The sequence below is a fragment of the Cebus imitator genome, unplaced genomic scaffold (assembly GCF_001604975.1).
Source record: "Cebus imitator isolate Cc_AM_T3 unplaced genomic scaffold, Cebus_imitator-1.0 Scaffold8, whole genome shotgun sequence".
Lineage (NCBI taxonomy): Eukaryota > Metazoa > Chordata > Mammalia > Primates > Cebidae > Cebus > Cebus imitator.
The window spans coordinates 39,826-59,124 of NW_016107323.1; the positions used below are offsets into that span (position 1 = coordinate 39,826).

The following is a 19,299-nucleotide window of genomic DNA, read 5'->3' on the forward strand; positions in this document are numbered from 1 at the left end:
ATTTTTAGTAGAGACGGGGTTTCACCATGTTGACCAGGATGGTCTCGATCTCTTGACCTCGTGATCCACCCGCCTCGGCCTCCCAAAGTGCTGGGATTACAGGCTTGAGCCACCGCACCCGGCCGAAGAGGTGTATCTTTTGCCTTGATTATTAATGGTATAAGGTTGAAGAAAGGTAGTGATACCTTTTCATACAAGTAACACTTTACAGTATAGAATTCTTTTCTGTACCATCCCAACAATCCTTTGAAAAGGTTAAGGGAGACATAAAAAATAAAATCAGAGATGAAGGTGCTTTGCCGTAAGTAGTGGGAGAGTGAGGCCCATTTTTTTTCTAATCTCAGAGTCATTAGTTTTCTACCCCCACTGTCTTTCCTGTCAGGTGTACATACAGCGAGCACTCCACAAATGTCAACTTTTATTATTATTATTACTATTATTATAATTATGTCAAACACAAATAATTAAAACCTCTGTGTATAGTAAATACAATAAGTAACCACAAACAGGCTCACATTGCAGCCATTATTTATGGCTCCAACTGTAGAGAACACACCCCTGAGGGCTGAGGCTAGGGAAACCCACAGAAGGGCCCCAACTGGGGACAGAGAGAATAGTGGGGAGGGAATGCCAGAGAGACAGTGGTAGGTCTGAAGCTTTCTCTGGCAAACAGAGATTATTTGTTAAACAAAGCAAAGAGCAATGTCATCGTCCTTGGCTCAGGAAGAAAGAGAATGGTTAGGTTCCACCTACTGTTTACCTAAGATGAAACTTCAAAAGAAGACATAACCAATCCCTGCCTTATGTAGAGCTGAGAGCACAGCAAATCCAAGAACCAAGAATGGACACATCACTGGCATGCTTATTTGTGGGAAAGTTTGGGAAAGGGGGGGAGAAGGGAAGAAGTGCTCGGAAGCAGACCATAGGATATAGAGCTCATTACCCATACCCCACCCCTGGAAGCATCCACTTTTACAGAGGGGCTTCCAGCTTTGAGGATAACAATAAAACAATTTATGTTTCACGACTCAGTTTTTCTAGTGCTAGAAATTTAACTTATAAGAAACTTCACAAAACATTTCACCAAAGCTTCTAAGCTAACTAAACTCCCATAATAGGGGAATGATTAAGTGGACTATGGTATGATCACACAATGGAAGATTAGGCAATCATTAAAAAGTGAGTAACAAAAACAATAACGTGCACTAAAAACGTGCCATTAAGCACTCCAAGACATGATCGTAGTGCTGGTCTACAGATGAGGGGCTTAGGGGTGATTTTGTTTCCTTCTTTCTCTTTTCAAAGATCATAGTTCAACTTTCCTAAAAACATTTATTACTTTTATAATGAAAAATTAAATTTATTTGTTAAATGGTTATAATGATAACCATAAGGGTAAATATTTATGATAGATATAGGTAAGTAATTATGAAAATATGTTTAAAAAATTATGCCTAGGCTAACAAATGGGGGGTGATGAGTGAAGTTTCTGGTTAATTACACACTGAACATATAGCTGAATTGTTTAAATCATTTCCTACCCATTTGAATCAGTTTGTTAATAAATAACCCTCCAGTTTGGCATGTAATCTCCTTATTGGCATCTTTCTAATTTACTAGTGTGGATCCTCAGAAACCAATAATTTTGATTGCTAAGAAAGCCTCAAAACTTAATTTCCAAGCCTGCTTAGGATTATAGTTTTAACAAATGAATTTTACTTTTCAACAAGAGGCCTGTGAAGATTTACAAACGGACCCATATACACTCATCACATCTTTGTCGATGGATAAAGAAAGCACTCTTGATACTACTCCAAGTGGACGTCTAGGGGAAGTCAATGAAGGCTTACACTTTTCAAAAACGTGATTTGTCTAATGTTTGATTTATGTATAAACGATAGCAGCATAAAGCCTTGCTTAATGAGGACTCCAATAGAAGGTGTGGGGCCAATTTTTCTTTCTTTTTCTTTTTTTTTTTTTTTTTGAGACAGAGTCTTACTCTGTCGCCCAGGCTGGAGTTGCAATGGCACGATTTCAACTCACCACAACCTCTTCCTCCTTGGTTCAAGTGGTTTTCCTGCCTCAGCCTCCATAGTAACTAGGATTCCAGGCATGAGCCACCATGTCCAACTAATTTCTTTTTTTTTTTTTTTGGTTTTTTTAGTAGAGACAAGGTTTCACCATGTTGGTCAGACTAGTCTTGAACTCCTGACCTCAGGTGATCCGCCTGCCTCAGCCTCCCAAAGTGCTGGGATTACAGGCATGAACCACTGTGCCTGGCTGAACTGCCAATTTTTCTAAGGATTCACCAGAAACCCCTTTCTTCTCCTATCCTTTAAGAAAATCTTTGTAAAGAGGGATTGATCACAAGGAAATAAAACTATAGAAACAGAGTTCATAATGGTGAAAAGTTGGCTTGCCTTCTTGGATCTTCTTTTGACCCCAAATTGAGGGCCCTGTATTCTCCTCCTGCTCTATTTTATTCCTTGAAAGGGAGAATGGTATCTTGCAAAGTATGTAGGCTTTGGAACTAATCAGAGTTCAAATTCTGGTTCTGCTATTCACTACCTTTGGATACATTAATTGACCATTCTGAAACTGGTATTATGTGTTTAAAATAAAGATGATAATATTACCTGGCAGCTTAATGAGAATTTTAACCTAACAATTTTTGTCTTCATTAATAGATACTCAGTAGGTACTCCTTATACTCTGCCTCCTCAACTTGGTATAGATACACATTGCTCTGAAAGATGGAGTACATTACATTTTAGGTGTCATTTTATCCTTTCATATTTGTTTTGCCCTAAATTTTTCTATTTTTCTCAGCTTTTTTTTTTTTTTTTTTTTTTTTTTTTTTTTTTTTTTTTTTTTTTTTTTTTTTTTTTTTTTTGAAAGCACACTTCAAAAAGAAGGAAAGTCTGATCATCTTTTGAGATGAGACCAGACTGGCAAGGGAGAGCTTCTTGAACCACTATGTGCTGTTGTCTTGAAGTAAACTTAGATGAAGTTATGTCCTGGTCTATTTCAGAGGTTATTGTGGACAACAACAAAGACATTTACAAAAAATGCTCTAAATCACTGGTCTTAGGTAAATAGACAGGAATGTTCAATAATTCATTTTTTGTGTTAACCCCTGTTCTAGGTACTGAGGTGTAACAGTAAGAAAAGCAGAAAGAAAAAAAAACTCTGCCCTTGTGGAGCTTTATGTTCTCAAAGGAGGAGACAAACAGGAGCTACAGTAAATATGTAAAATATTTACATATTTACAGTCTTCAGATGGTAGTAGGCACCATGGAGAAAGACGAAGCAGGAAAGTGGGACTGGCTACACCATTGTGCATAGAGGTGCTATTTTAAACAATGCAGTCAGGAAGTCATCAAAAAATAAACAGGTAACATTTAAGCATGAAGCTAAAATCAGTGAGGGAGAAAAATGTGAGAGAACAGCCAATGCAAGGGTCCTGGAGTAAGAGAATGCACAATGTGAGGGAAGACCAACAAGGAGGCTGTGTGACTGTGGCAGAGTGAGCAGGAAGTGGGGATATGAAGACACCAGGCAGAGAGGTTACCAGGAATAGATCATGGAAGGCCACGTTGGCCATTATCTGAACTTTGCTTGGTTTTTCACTCTGAGTGATATAAGAAGCTATGGGAAGTAATTAGGCAGGAGAGAGATATCATTTAACTCATGTTTTACAAGATGCATTCTGGCAGTTGTTTTAAGAATAAACAGTAGTGGGACAGGACAGGAACTCTCTGGTGGCAACAACAATATTTGGGGATGAGATATGGCAGTTACAAAGGTTGGAGAAGAAGTCGGGAGGATATATTGATGTAAATTCTTACACGTTTCACTGATTTCCTCTTCTGGGAGGGCCAAGAATGCCCCAATTGACCAAGAATATGGGAATTAAACCCACTGTCATTTACAGGAAACCAGAAACACTCAAGAAAGTATGAGCAGCACAATTATATTCTACAGGGAGCTTAAGATTATCCCCCACTCTGGTCTGGAGGAGGAGATCTTGGAGAGGTTCAAGCTGGACCTTCCATGGGGCTCTCACCCCAAAGACCATCTTTTGGGATCTCATTCTTGCATCCTCTTGACATGTCTCTTGTGTGATTCTTTGGACCTTTTTTCTTTCAGTCATCTCCCTCTTTATGAGATTATTTCTTCCCCCACTCCCCCTTCCAGGTAGTAGGGGCTGCCTAACTCAGAGGAGACTCTTTGCTGGAGAGAGCCAGGGTAGCAGCTTAATCTGGCTCTGTTCACGCCTTTAGGGAAAATAACTCATTTTTTGGTGTTTCTTTTCCTATACCACCAAATTGGTAAGATATTCTGGATCAAAAAGACCTTGTAGGCTGGGCACGGTGGCTCACACCTGCAATCCCAGCACTTTGGGAGGCCGAAGCAGGTGGATCACCTGAGATCAGGGGTTCGAGATCAGCCTGGCCAACATGGTGAGACCCCGTCTCTACTAAAAATACAAAAATTAGCCGGCATGGTGGTAGGCATCTGTAATCCCAGCTACTTAGGAGGCTAAGGCATGAGAATCTCTTGAACCAGGGAGGCAGAGGTTGAGGGGAGCCAAGATCACGTCACTGCACTCCAGCCTGGTGACAGAGTAAGACTCTGTAAAAAACAACAACAAAAACCTTGTGGACTATTTCAGTATAGGCTGTCAATGAACAATAATCACAACTCATGGTATCCATGGACCACAGCCTCTGTCTAGATTCTTCCAGTATAAGATCTAACTTTTAACGAAAGCTTAAATGCAAGCTTTGTGTTGCGATTTCTTAAGTATGCCCAGATATGAACTGTTTAGCAGCTAAAAACACAGTGCCAGCTTTCCATTTGAAAATCTGATACTAAATAAATAAAGTCATCAGTCCTGTATAAAATGTTCAGTGAAAACTGCTTGTATGAACAATGGAAACAACCTAAATATTCACCAACAGAAAATGGATAGAGTATAATCACTCAGTGGAATGTAGAGAAGAGAAAACGAAAGAGCAAGAACTGTAGAGATAGATAGATAGATAGATAGATAGACAGATAGATAGGTGATAGATACCCATATATGTATGTCTCTCTACAGTTCTTGCTCCTTCATATATATACACACATAACACAATTCTTCTTTCATTTTTTCTCTCTCTCTGTCTCTATATAGATACGTGTGTGTTTATACCTATCTATATCTATTTAGATATAGATAGAGTTCCATATATTGATATATATAGATAGGTGAAAACACATATAGTAGATGTAGATATCTACTGTCTAGATCTATAGACACAGATATGGATAGATACATGCAAATCAGTCTAATCTCAAAACTAGTGTTTACCACCCTCTCCCCAAAACACAAAATTGCAGAAGGAGAGGTACAATATGATTCCAATATTATGAAGCTTGCAAAACTTTGCACAGTGGCAGTATTGTAACCAGTGAGGTTTATCTGAGGCTCAATTATTGCTAATTGAGAAGCTTGCAAATCTATGCCATGTATCACTAATGGATATCCATATATAACAAAAGTTTTTAAAGATGTGTGGGGATAATCCATACTAAATTCTAATTAATAATTGCCCCTGAGGAAGGAATGTACCGGGAGGGGGTTACCCAGGACTTTCAGTTATCTCTGCAGCATTTTATTTCTTAAGTAGGAATTGAGTTCCATGGCTGTTCTTTATATCATTATCTATATTTTGTGGTTTGAATAAAATAAAAATGTCATCTGTGCTATAAGAACATTTTTTTTTCTCCAGTGAAACTCAAAACTTCTTATTTTGATTGAAGAAAAACATGTTCTTGGTAAACATTTTACTGCTCTTGGCTTCTCTGTACCCAACACCGGAGGGTAAAAGCCACCTCGTGATTCACTTTTGCTCCAGTCCTGCTCACCAGGCCCAGGGGTCACAGATAGGTCTTTAAAATCCAAATATGAGAGTAACAAACATCATGTACCTGCATAGATGTCCTCTCTGTCCCCGGAATGCTGCGGTTCACAAGTGGGAAAGCTTTTGCGGATTCTGTGACCTGACCACGTTTTGTTCTCTCTTCCCCTAAATCAGTTGTTCCTTCATTCTAGAATTTACTTCTTCCTTCTCCTTATCAACTCCTTCAGGTTTCAGTTTGACATCTCCAAGAAACCTCCCCTGGCCTCCTTGGCCTCACATCTGGATTAAGCGTGCTCATAAAGCCTTGAGCTCCTCATAGCACTTGTTACATCTCAATTGTAACTGCCCATTTATGTGGAGTCCATTAGTTCTATAGGGACGGAGGGTGACTATTTGGCTCATTCCATTGTCCCCAACGTTTATATAGGCTCTGACAAAGTAGATAATCAGAAAATATTAATTAAGTGCATAAATGAGAGATCACTGAATATCTGCTGAGGTCATTGATCACCGAATATCTGATGCGATCATTGAATATCTGATGAGGGGGAGGAGTGGATCCCCTAGGCAGAAGAAGGGCACAAAAAAGTGGATATGACTAATAGATAATGTGCCTTTCCCATTTGCTTCCAAAAAGACTGTCTACTGTAAAAATGGATGCTAAATTCTGAAGCAGTTTTTGGCTCTAAGTGTCTAGCTCCTGGAAGCTTGTCTAGTCTGAGCCTCTTTATCTTCATCAATTGAATGATGCTGTCTTTAAGCATACCCATGTATGTCAGAGATGGCCTTGGAGCTCAGAGCTTTGTATATCTGCTTGTTTTCTTATTCCCTTCCCTAGAGAATACACAGTAAGGTGAACAGTGTACTTCCCCCAGGAGCCTGCTTCTCATTTTGTACTGAGCCACTTACAGGAAAGACTCTCAGGAGACTATTTTCCTAAAAGGCATGGACATGAGTTAGTAAGGCTAAAAATATAGAGCACTGCAGAAAATGTTTAAATCAATGCATAAATAGTTGAAAGTTAGAACAATCTACTGAGGTCAGTGGGATGTTTTTAGGTTAGCAGATAGGGGTTTTGGTATATTCCTAATCACTTGGCCCCAATTCACTAGAACTTCCACTCCTTATCTTAATTTGTAGAATAAGGAAACCTAGCCACTAAGAAGTTAAATAACTTTCCCGAGGTCATCAAGCTCACAGGTTGTACGACTGGGTTCCAAATCCAAACAGTTTGACTCTAGATGGTATACTCTTAACCCCAATGCTATTCCATCCCTCAGGACCCCAAACCTAGGTCATCGCTGATAGTTTGAAGTTCATAACTCTAAAACAGCATAAGTTTAGTGGAACACTAGTGCCTGGAAGGTATTAACAGATCTTCCCTAAACAAGGTTCCATACATATAGGAAATGCTGAGTGAGATTACATTGAACAGGCTTCCTCTCTGCAGAACTTCTCAGTCTTTAATAAATTCCTGTACACTATGGCTCTCTAAAACCTAGATGTGGAATTTTTCAGATATAACGACCTTGGAATTCTTTTCTGATAAAACCTCTACTATCATGCAGATTTTGGCAGAATATGACTTAGGAAACACTGCTCTAAAGTGCAGTCCAGATTGTTTCATTTGTTTTGCCGCTTATTTCATTTCATTTCATTTTATAGCGTCCACAAATGTAAACTGCACATCTTAAAGATCTTGTCCATATTTTCATCTATGGCTTGCTTCTACACCTCATTCACAGAGATGTTGGGAGAGATAGGAATACATGAGTACACTATGTGCACCACAGTCCCCCTGTTCTGCCACGCTACTTTTCTTCTGGTGAATGGCTCAACCCTAGCTATTATTGGTCATTGCCATTTTTCTGTAAGTGTGCACAAACAATACAAGTCATTCATTCTAGATTTTCATTAAAAAAATTTTTAAAAATCAAGACTTTCTACTTTTCTTAGTCTTCTAAAATCTTTCTCATCTTCAGCTTTTCTCAAAGATTACTGATGGGGTTCATACATCACATGTGGAAGGGGTAAAGGAATAAAAGTTGTGTGAGCATGTTCTGTGGCCTCAGAGTCACACCAGGCATAGCGTAACCCATAAGTTAATCACTGGCAGATCTGGGATTTAGATGTTCAGTATCAAGCCTATATTCCTTCTACCCTATATCACAACATAGGGCTACTATATTATTTAGAACCAAAGATATGAATTCATCTATGGGCAAATAGTGATCTCTTGACTCCTCATAATACCTTGGCCCAGGTAGCTCCCTGATTCACCCTTTGTAAGTAACAGATAGGTGATGGAATGAAGTCACTAGTCCAAGAGCAGAGTCCTAAGACCTACCAGCCATGCTTTTCTTGGCTCTCGACATTTTGTTTCAACATTCCCAGTATAAAAATCATTCTCTTTATAATGAGATATGCAAAATAACTGCGGTGTAATTTTGCTTTCCCATAGCAATTGGTTTTTCTCTGATTAAAAAAAATATAAGCCCCAATATAAGCAATTGGTTTTTCTCTGATTAAAAAAAATATTGAAAAAATATAGAATAATAGACCTGGGTCAATTTCCGAAGTCCTACCACCTCGTCTACCTTAGACAAGCTACTGAGTCTCTGAGCTTTATTTTTATCCTCTCTAAAATGGGTATGGCATTTCTGACTCCCCGTAGCACTATCATGAGTATTAAATATGACTTAATTCATGTGAAGTGATAAGAACCCCTTTCCCAGCAATAGCTTAGAATAGTGGTTCTTATTCCTGACTGGGCATCAAAGTCACCAGTGGAGTTTAAAAAAAACTTCAAGAACAAACAAAAATCCAAAGCACATTTAAAAAAAGGACAGAAAATGTTGATTATATCACAATAATAAATTTCAGTATGACAAATTATACCATCAATCCAAGTAAAACAAGAAAGACTGGGAGATAATCTTTGTAACACACATAACAGTATTAAGATTATATAAAATGTCAAGAAATCAGTAACAAAAAGGCACATTTGCAACAAAAAATGCAATGTGTAGACAAATCACAATTTACAAAAAGAAAAATTAAAAAGTCACAAAATATGACCTCTATCTCACTAATAATCAGGAAAATGAAAATAAAATCAAATTACCACATTTCACTCACTATATTGTCCAAGATTAAAGGCAATAATAAGCATATATTCTTAAATGTATAGAGAAATGAGTATTCTCATGTTGAAACAGTGGGATTATAAATTCCTACAGGGCATTTGGAGAAAAACTTATAGTTTTGATTAAAACTAAAAATGTTCATATTCTAGGACCAGATTCCACTTCTAGTATCTACCCTAAAAAAATTTTTGCATATTATGTACCCAAAAAATTGAACAAAATACTACAGACTTGTCTGTGACTACAGAAAATAGAAAACAGTATGGATGCCAAAAATAGAGAGATGATAAATAAAATATGATACCCATATATTAAGAACCATACTTCTGAAGTTAAAAGTTATGAACCTGATCTATCTGTGTGTACATTTTTTAAATGTTTCATTCACAAAATATATACATAGTAATTCTTACTTAACAGTTAATAAATATTCTGAGGGTTTTACATGCATTAAGTCATGTAATAGCAGACAAGACTATTATTTCCATTTTACAGATGAGGAACTGAAGCACAGAGAAGTCAAGTGATTCTCTCCAAACCTCAGCCCTGCATCCATGGGCTCCATCCTCTTGGCTGCTCCATTGTGCTTACTGAAAGAGGTTGCATACCAACGTGCACAGCATGACACTGGTCAATATCAACATACTTTTCCAAAGGAATGGAAGGAAATATGCTACACTCGTAATTACGTTGCCTTGGCTAGAAAGTTTGTAGAATGATCAGGATAGAGGGAAGATCAGAAAAGACTGTAGCTTTATCTTCTAATTTTTTTTTTCTTAAGAAACAATATGTTAATTTGTAGTTTTTGAAACTGTAATCATACAGGAAAAAATGAAAGTGATATGTCAAAATGTTAACAGTGTTTGATAATAGATGGAAGGAATATTAATAGTTAATTTTCTTGCATTTAAACGCATTTTTCCCATCAGGTATATTTGAGAAAGTATGAAGACGAGAAAGATTTGGAAGACTAGGGAGAGTGGAAAGCCTTGATTTTTAAGTTGTTTTTTTTTTTCTTTTTTTTTTTAATGAAAGAAAAAATACCCAGAAAGAGACAGTCTTGCCTCCTCTCCCCAAGAATGGGAGACTGCAGTCAGGATATTTGCATTTTTTGGAAAATTCCAGAGTGATTCAGATGTTCAGGGATAGCTGTATTTGGCAGAGGTGTGGGGTGTAATAGAGAGATCATGGGCTTTGTAATCTGATATTCAGGGTTCAATGACATTTCCACTGCACATTAGCTGTGTGATCTTGAGCAAATTACTCAACTGCTCTGAACTTCAGTTCCCTCAAACATAAAGACAGAGTGCTACCTTCACTTAGCTTAATGAGGATTAAATGAAGATCATGCGTGCCTGGCTCATCACATAATGTGGTTCCACAAATACAAGAATTTGATTCTCTCTCTTAACGCAGCATCTTTTTTTTTTTTTGAGACAGAGTCTTACTCTGCTGCCCAGGCTGGAGTGCAGTGGCGTGATCTCAGCTCACTGAAACCTTTGCCTTTGGGTTCAAGAGATTCTCATGCTTCAGCCACCTGACTAGCTGGTATTACAGACATATGCCACCACGCCCAGATAATTTTTGTAATTTTAGTAGTGACGGGGATTCACCATGTTGGCCAGGCTGGTCTTGAACTCCTGGCCTCAAGTGATCTGCCAGCCTCAGCCTCTCAAAGTGCTGGGAGTACAGGTGTGAGCCACCATGCCTGGCCTTAACTCAGCACTTTGAATGATTATAACATTTTGGCAGGCTGTTAATAAGGAGAGAAGTATGCTGGCCTACACAATTTCTACAGCAACGTCTGAAATATGTTTGGAAAAAAAATACTAACAATACTCACTAACAACCCTTTGGAAAAAACATATGTTTGGAAAAAAAAATACTCACTAACAACCCTTCACTAACTCACTAACAACCCAACTCACTAACAACCTCACTAACAACCCAACTCACTAACAAACAACCTCACTAACAACTCACTCACAACCCTTTGGAAAAAAATATGTTTGGAAAAAAAATACTCACTAACAACCCTTCAACTAACTCACTAACAACCCAACTCTCACTAACAACCCAACTCACTAACAACCCAGCTCACTAACAAATATGTTTGGAAAAAAAATACTCACTAACAACCCTTCAGTGCCCAATACAGTGCCCTCTGTTTTCTCTTCCGTAAAATGGGTGCAGTAACATCACTTACTGACCTGTGCAGTTGAGATTCTGGATAATGCTTCAGAGAGTTCACCTAGAGTTTAAACACATGCATGCACCCCCTTCTCCCACCCCCGCCCCCACACAAACACACATGTCTTGAGTGCATTTCATTCAGTTCTGGTAATTTAGTTACTTGTGGTTTATTTATTAGGTTGAAAACATTCTGCTCATTTACTATTATTTAATCTATTAACTCTGTCTTAGGCTTAAGGGGCAACCTCTCAAGGAGAAAATGCCGATTATCTAATACAACAGCTAAAAAGTTACAAAGGTGCATTTTAGAGATATATTCTTTCTCATGAATAGTTTGATATTTGGAAAATGCTCTCTCTTCTCTACACTCATTGCTTGCTCTCACTCAGACACATTCTCCTCCCCTAGGCTTAATTTTTAAAGGCAATTTTTGAAGAATAATTTTGATTTATGAAAAAATAGAAACGATAGCACAGAGAATTCCCACGTAACCTGGACCCAGTCTCCCCCATTATGAACATCTTACATTAGTGGGGAACATAGGTTACAATTCATGAACCAATATTGATGCACAAGACATGAGATATAAGCTAATGAAATCTGAATAAAGCATGGTCAGAAACTAAAGACCATGCTTTATTCAGATTTCATTAGCTTATATCTCATGTCTTGTGTCTGTTCTGGGATCCCATTCAAGATACCATGTCACACCTCGCCTTCACGTCTCTTTAGGCTCCTCTCATTGTGACAATTGCTCAGACAGTACTTGTGTCTGATGACCTGAGAGTTTTAAGGAGTACTGGTCATATATTTTGGATAATGTTCCTCAATTCGGATTCATCTGGTTTTTTCTCTCATGGCTAGAGTGAGGTTATGGGTTTTGGGGAGGAAGACCACAGGGGCAATGTATCATTTTCATCCTGCCAAGGATTCATTCTACCAACATGACATCAATCATGATGTTAATTTTTAGTTTTTTGTTTTTTTTTTTTCTTTTTTACTGTTAAGGAAAGGTTTGTTTTAATATTCAGTTTCTTTTTTGATAATGCTGATTTTGGTCACATGGCTGAGGTGTCTTTGTCACATCTCACCACTGTAAAGAGACTCTTTTCCCCCTTCCATAGGGTACTTTTTGGAAAAAAAAGCCACTATACAAAACCCACCATTTAAATTATTTGGAATTCTAGATGAGAAATCTGCCTTTTCTCTATTTATTCATATATTCAGTCACAAGGTTTAATTATATTTAAAAACTCAGGGTAAAAATTAATTGGCTTTAGCCAGGCCTGGTAGCCCACACCTATAATCCCAGCACTTTGGGAGGCCAAGGCAGGCCCATCACTTGAGCCCAGGAGTTCCAGATCAGCTTGGGCAATATGACAAAACCCTGTCTCTATTAAAAACAGGAAAATTTGCCGGGCATCGTGGCATGTGCCTGTAGTCCCAGCTACTCAGGAGGCTAAGGCATGAGAATTGCTCAAACCTGGGAGGTGGAGGTTGCAGTGAGCTGAAATCACACCACCACGTTCCAGCCTGAGTGACAGTAAGACTGTCTCAAAAAAAAAAAAAAAATTAATTGGCTCAAAAAGTGAAAAGAGACTTTTAAAACATTTTTTTTTTACTTAAAAAGAACTTATTAAGTTAAAAACTTCTTTTTCTTTAGATTGAATTTCATTCTTAATTGAACACAAGGTATATAAAACTCAGGTTCTGTTGAGGATGTAAAGATGATGAGGCAAGTTTCTCTTCTTGGAGAAACCATCCTCAGGGCTAGACATAAATGTATACACTGAGCAAGCAAAGAAGTGCTGCAGTTAAAAGTAAGAAGTGCTTTGGGAAACTGAGAAGATTGTAATTCAAGGAAAGCTTGATAAAAGAGGTCTGAAGCCAGGGCCAGCTCCTGGGATGTGCATCCAGTGTCATCCTACAGGAATCACACTTGGGGTTTCATGTTCTTTGCAACTTTCTTGAAATTCTTAATAATGACCTTGGAATTTGTGTTTGATAAGCAAAGTCCATTATATTATCAGCACTATATTGTGAATGGAAAAACTGAAGCTCAGAGAGATTGAATGACTTAGGTAAGGTCACACAGTTGATTAAGGTAAGAACCTGAGCTGAAAATCAAATCTTCCTGTTCCAGATCCTGCATTCTTTTCATTGCATCTAACTAGAAAATAACATGGAAGTTTGCTGTGCCATTATCCAAGCAAACACGAATGAAGCACTGACCTCAAATAACCGCAATACTTTGGCCAATGCACCAACTTCTTCTTTGAGTGAGAAGATCAGTGATATAGCACCATTTTGAGTGGAGTTGTCTTCAATATAGCTTGTTTCCTACAGGATAAGATGCATTTGGTTAAAACATTTTCCACAGTTCAGCAATTCATTCCTATTAAACCTCCATGAACAAAGCAAACATGAACACTTTCTTCTAGTTACATCTTGCAATACAAAGAGCTATATATATTCTATATAGAAATATGTAGTGTGGTGGAAAATAAGTAAGTCCAGGGCAATTAAATGTTCAATGATGCTACTGGGTCAGTTATCAACTTAAGGAATAATAATAACATCATTATTCATTGATGTTACCATTCAATCCTGTAAATTCAATATCTTTTAATGAGCACCTACGAAGTTCCAGGCACTATTCAGGCTCTGAGAAATTTAAAGACGAATAAGACAATGCTTTATCTTTTAGGAGCTCACAATTTAACTTAATAGACACATACATAACAAATCAAAAGATCCTTAGAGGTGATATAATATAGTTTATAAAATGTCCCAGAAAGACATTGAGAAACACAGTATGAAAAGTACTAAAAATAGAACATGCACAGGCATTTGAGTCCTAAGACCTGGGTTGGAATCCTCTCTCTTTCATTTTCCAAGTGGACTACTTTGGGCAAATCACTCAGCTTTCTTAGTTTTCTCATCTGTAAAATCACGCTAAAAACAAGCTCTGTCAAAACAGTATTCAGATAATGAAAAAAGGAAAAGATCAGTTTTAATAGAATATTGATAAATATATAAAGATGAAGGAAATATTATAAATACACAAAAATGACCTCTTGACTTTTGGCAAAGATCTCAGCAAGTATTAACTTGTTCCCATATGCTGAGATCTGAAATAGCCAATCGTTGAGAAAGAGTCACAAAATTCATGAAAGTACACAAATAACCTATCAGAAGATAAATTTAGTCTTAAACTAAATCTCAAAGAATGTCCAGGATCTAGCACTTACTACCTGCATGTGACAGAAAACAAAGGTGGGGTTAGGATTGACATTCCAGAGTTTGCTAAAACATTAGCCTAAGTTTGAAAATAATATATAAAATTCTACATGTGTCTACAATAAACAGCAGGTACCTAAAACCGGGAAGAAAAAAATTTGCAGAACAATTACTCTCTTGTAAGCAAGTTAATGAAATTAATGGAATGGATGTTACATCATCTCAATGAGAGAAGGCTGTGTTAGGAGTCTCTTAGTGACTCAGAATAACAAGCCCTGCATGAATACTGATGACCCTTAGCAAAAAAATTCTTTCAATTCAGAAAATTCAGATTTTTCCCCAAATATCCCATGAAACTGAGGTATGAAGGCAAAACCATATTTACCTGCAAGAGTGATTATAGCGAGCTTCAAATGAAATGGAAGACTAAACTGTTAAATATCTCTATTTTGATCACAATGTTATCTTTCTAAAAAACTATTAATGTACCATTTATTTAGAGCCTATAATTTCCAGATATTATAATAAGCACTTGATTTGTATTATCTCATGTACTTTTGGCAACAATGTAAGAGGTAGGTTTTATTATGCACCAAGTGCCCCCTTTTATTGATGACAAAATTGAGGCTGAGAGAGGTTAAGTAACTTGCCTATAGTTACACAGCAGTGGAGCCAGGATCTGAACCCAGGTTATTTGATCTCTGCATACTGTCCATGAATCACAATCTCTCACAGCCTCTATACTACTTCCCCCTTTTAAACCCTGCCGGAGAGGTACAGAAGAGTCCCTGACTTCAGTGTTCTACCTACCAAAGAACACTGAGCCTTGTTCTTTCCAGTTTCATAGAAATGACAAAAGATTTTTCTGTTTCTAGCTCACTTGGCAACACTCTTTTCTCCTGCTGGCTTCCGAGAAAAGTAAGNTGATACACATCAACAGATGCCACCTTTGACTAGGGCAATTCAGACTTGAATGTACCTGGGCTCGAAATTCAGTCACCCCTACCCTACTCCAGTGTGCGTTCAGCCAAATGCCAAGTCTGATCTCATCTTCTCCAGAAATGTCTCTGGGTGCCAGGCCCTTTTTTGTTCCCACTGCCATCACCTGAAACTATTTCTCAGTGGCGTGCATTGATCTAACCTAAGACAATTTTTCTTGTTTCCTTCTTCTACTTATAATCCCTCAAAGTCTCCCTCCCCATGACCATCAGGATAAAGTGCTTCTTGCTGATATTTGGCAGTCTCTGTGAAACCTCACCTCCAGAGGCCCCTCTACAGGGACCTCCTTTCCAGCCAAGCCGCTTTCTTTCTTGCCTTTTTAACTCTTCATTAGAGTAAATCACCAAATTTCTCTTTCCAAGATCTCACCCTTCCTTAAAGGCTTAGGAAATGTTTGTGCCCCTCATCCCAAGTGCACAATCACTTCTTTATGCTTTCCACTTGGCATTTGATGCTGTGTGGAAATAATAACTGACTCACACAGATTGATTTGTCCTTAGTGCTCACCTAGTTAAACTCCCTCACATGAGAGATAAGCAAAACCTAGAGGCAAAGGGAGAAAATCACTCACCTGAGGTCACAAAGGTAGTGGAGGCTGGTCAAGAACTCAAGTTCCTAATTATCAGGTGTTCTATATAATTCCCCTTGCTATGAACATAATGTGGGAATTCAGTTCTCTGTTTCTTGCAAAGTCAAAGATTTGCTCTGGTGCAGTCAGCAGTTAGTCAATACCACTCCTAACAGCCTACATTTCACCGTGCTGATCCTCCTTCACTTGCTCCGTTCTCTCCATACGCTTTCTAAATCAGTGTTTCTCAATGAGTGTTCCTTGGATCTCAACTCCAGAATTTCCTGGTGATTCCTTCTTATAATGTAGTTCCCTGGGCTTTACCTAAACCTATTAAATCAGGTTGTCTTACAATCTGCCATTTCAAAACCATCTCAGGTGATTCTTAACCACAGAAAATGTTGGAACCATTGATAAATATACAGCCTAATTTTTTGTGAATTATAACTTTTCCCTAAATGTGTCTGCAAATTCACATTTACTCTATAACAAGACACTACTTTTGGTTGATATTAAAACTATTTGTGGATTCTCAAGCTATGAAGTGCTTTATAAAGAACTTTAAAGCCCCATATTTTCCTGACCAAATCCCTGCCCCTAATCCCTTCCCACAGCTGTGGGGACCCTATTGCCAGCAGTCCTGAAACTACGTGGAAGATAAAGCCAGGATCTCTTCTGGGATCACTCTGATTCTCAAGCTGTTCCTCTGCAAGGTAAGTTCTGTCTCCTGAGAGCCATGCACCTTTTTTTTTAAGGATTAAAAAAAATCAGTCCAAAGTTCTGCAGTCTTTCTAGTTACATTAACAGTTTAACAGCTACCTCCTGTTCTCTCCTGACAACTCTTCTCCCTAATCCTGCAGATGACAGGGCCTGCAGACTCACATTACCTCCCAGGCCTGGGCTTTACTACGGACTCTCAGAGTCCAGGAGTAGGCTTCCTGCCTTGGGTAATATATAGGGTACATTAATGAATGTATTCTGCAATTGTTCACCTCAAGAAAATGCCAACAAATCCTGGAGAATGGAATATACCTTGGCCATTATTTCCAAGTCACATTTAGGGTTCTTTCATATTCCACACCCAGGGCTAACTCTTGGTCATTTTCCTCTGCTTAGTTCCTGCCTCCCCGGGTCTGAGTAAGTTTCTGCCTAAATTCTCTTCATGCCTCATCGTCTTCCCAAAGTGAAAGGAGGATAGTTATAATTCTGCCATTTTGATACCTGGCTGAGATTACTTTATAAATATTACGGAAGAGAACTAGAGGACCCCATCTTCAACCCCAGATCATTAGGGACCAGCCCCTTTGGTGTACAGAAGAGTAAACAGACAACAGAAAGGGACAGTAACTTGTCCGAAGACACACAGCTAATTGGTCGCAGTTCTGGAGGCCAGATCCTCAGCCCCTTAAAGCAACGCTCACTCATTCCTGTGAAAGCCACACAGGACAGATGTTCTCCCACTTAGAAACCATTGTTGAGGACATTTGTCTGTTGACTTCCTGGACATTCTCATGAGCTTCCAGTGAATTCAGACTTCTTACTGAGCTCATGAAACTAGGAAGCACCAGCAGACTTCAGACCTCTTTCTCTGGAGGCCCAAACTCCCCTACCTGAGCAGCTCAGAGTGCTGTGGCTCACCTGTCCAAAGTCAGAGAGTTTCCTGCCCAAGCCTCGGTTTTCCAGGACTGCTGTGGACATGCTGGCTCCCCGGGAGTGAGGTCTCTGGCTTTTTAGGGCCTCAGGCAGGTTTGCAAACAGCACGTGGGGCTGAGTGTTTTAACCTGGCATTAGGGTGGAGAGGAGAGTTACAAAGGGTGTCTTTTGCGCCGCGCATCCGGCACAGTAACGCCCCTGGTGGGCGTTGTCCTGACGCAGGAGGCCAGGGCAGCCTGCCTGATCCTCCAGGTCACCTGCCCTGGACGGGCCGGAGGGGAGGGGCCGAGGGAGGGGGTAGCAGACGCGGGAGGCACCACTTGGCTGCCCGCCCTGGGTGATGGGAAGAACCCAAGGGCAGGTTTAGGCACTTCCGGGACTCTCAGAATCCTGGAAAGTGGGTTCTCTGCAATTGGAATAAGCCTGCGACCCTCTGGTATAACAATTCTATGAATAATCCCCTTCACCTGCCCCCCCCCAGCCCCCCCCTCCCCACGAAACAGTCAGGATTCTCTTTGAGATTTTGTTGTTATTTTCCTTTCTGTTAACCTCCAAGCACACTGCGTTGCTGTGCGCTGATTTCAGAAAACTACAGCTAGAGGGCCCTTGAACGGCGACCACAGCAGGTGAAGAGCAAATGTAAGAGCGATCTGGGTTTAAATCCAGTCTGGTGTTCAGCTATTCACAGAGCTGCTGCTGAAGCTCGAAAAGAAGGTGGTAGAGCAACGTTGCTGGAAGATTTTAAGAACAGGAATAAAGAAATGCATTAAAATTTAGTACCGTTCTTCTGCATAAACATTCAGTAAATGGAAGATATTGGGTTTTTTTTGTTTGTTTGTTTGTTTTTTTTGAGACGGAGTTTCGCTCTTGTTACCCAGGCTGGAGTGCAATGGCGCGATCTCGGCTCACCGCAACCTCCGCCTCCTGGGTTCAGGCAATTCTCCTGCCTCAGCCTCCTGAGTAGCTGGGACTACAGGCACGCGCCACCATGCCCAGCTAATTTTTTGTAGTTTTAGTAGAGATGGGGTTTCACCATGTTGACCAGGATGGTCTCGATCTCTTGACCTTGTGATCCACCCGCCTCGGCCTCCCAAAGTGCTGGGATTACAGGCTTGAGCCACCGCGCCCGGCGAAGATATTGTTTAAAAACATGTCCATATAAATTTGACAACAAATAATTACTGAGACCTGTACTGTGTGCTTGGTTGTGTTCTAGTCTTTGGTAATACAGCAATTAACAAAATAGACTCTGCCTCCCCAGCCATGCTACCATTCTGGAGGGCACACAGAAAATAAACTCATAAATAAGTTTAGGCAGGGATAAGTCTTTTGAAGAAAGAAAAGTGGGGGGTGGCCTAGGAGTGAGCTGGTGGGTGTTAGCCAGTGGTCTTCAGATGTCATTAACCACACTTTTCAGAGGATGAGACTGACGTGAGCCTTTAGTGACCAGCAGGTAAAACAAAGTATGAAAGAATGCTGGAAAGGAGGTTCAGAAGTTCCGAAAGGATGTGAAAACTCAGGGCAAGCCTTGAGTGCCGCTTAGTATTTTCTCAAGATAAATTAATAGGCTGTAAGAAAATAAGTCAATAAT

The 19,299-nt window shown here is 39.3% G+C and overlaps 1 protein-coding gene and 1 non-coding gene across 3 annotated transcripts in view; one reads left to right on the forward strand and one right to left on the reverse strand.

Moving 5' to 3' along the window:
• The window catches only part of LOC108312344 (phenylalanine-4-hydroxylase), a 106,518-nt gene that overhangs the window by 38,782 nt on the left and 48,437 nt on the right, over positions 1–19,299 (reverse strand). The window contains exons 2-3 of one of the 2 annotated variants that reach the window (XM_037742765.1): positions 17,694–17,836; positions 13,481–13,588 (exon numbers count right to left, since the gene is read on the reverse strand). In XM_037742765.1, coding sequence (XP_037598693.1) covers positions 13,481–13,588; positions 17,694–17,753 — 168 coding nt within the window. In that variant the 5' untranslated portion in view covers positions 17,754–17,836. Of the gene's footprint in view, positions 1–13,480; positions 13,589–17,693; positions 18,169–19,299 lie in introns of those variants that run through there. The other variant, XM_017540227.2, reaches the window with a different exon arrangement.
• On the forward strand, positions 5,428–5,568 carry LOC119473468. Its single transcript, XR_005202688.1, has one exon. It is a non-coding gene; the product is annotated as a U4 spliceosomal RNA (small nuclear RNA).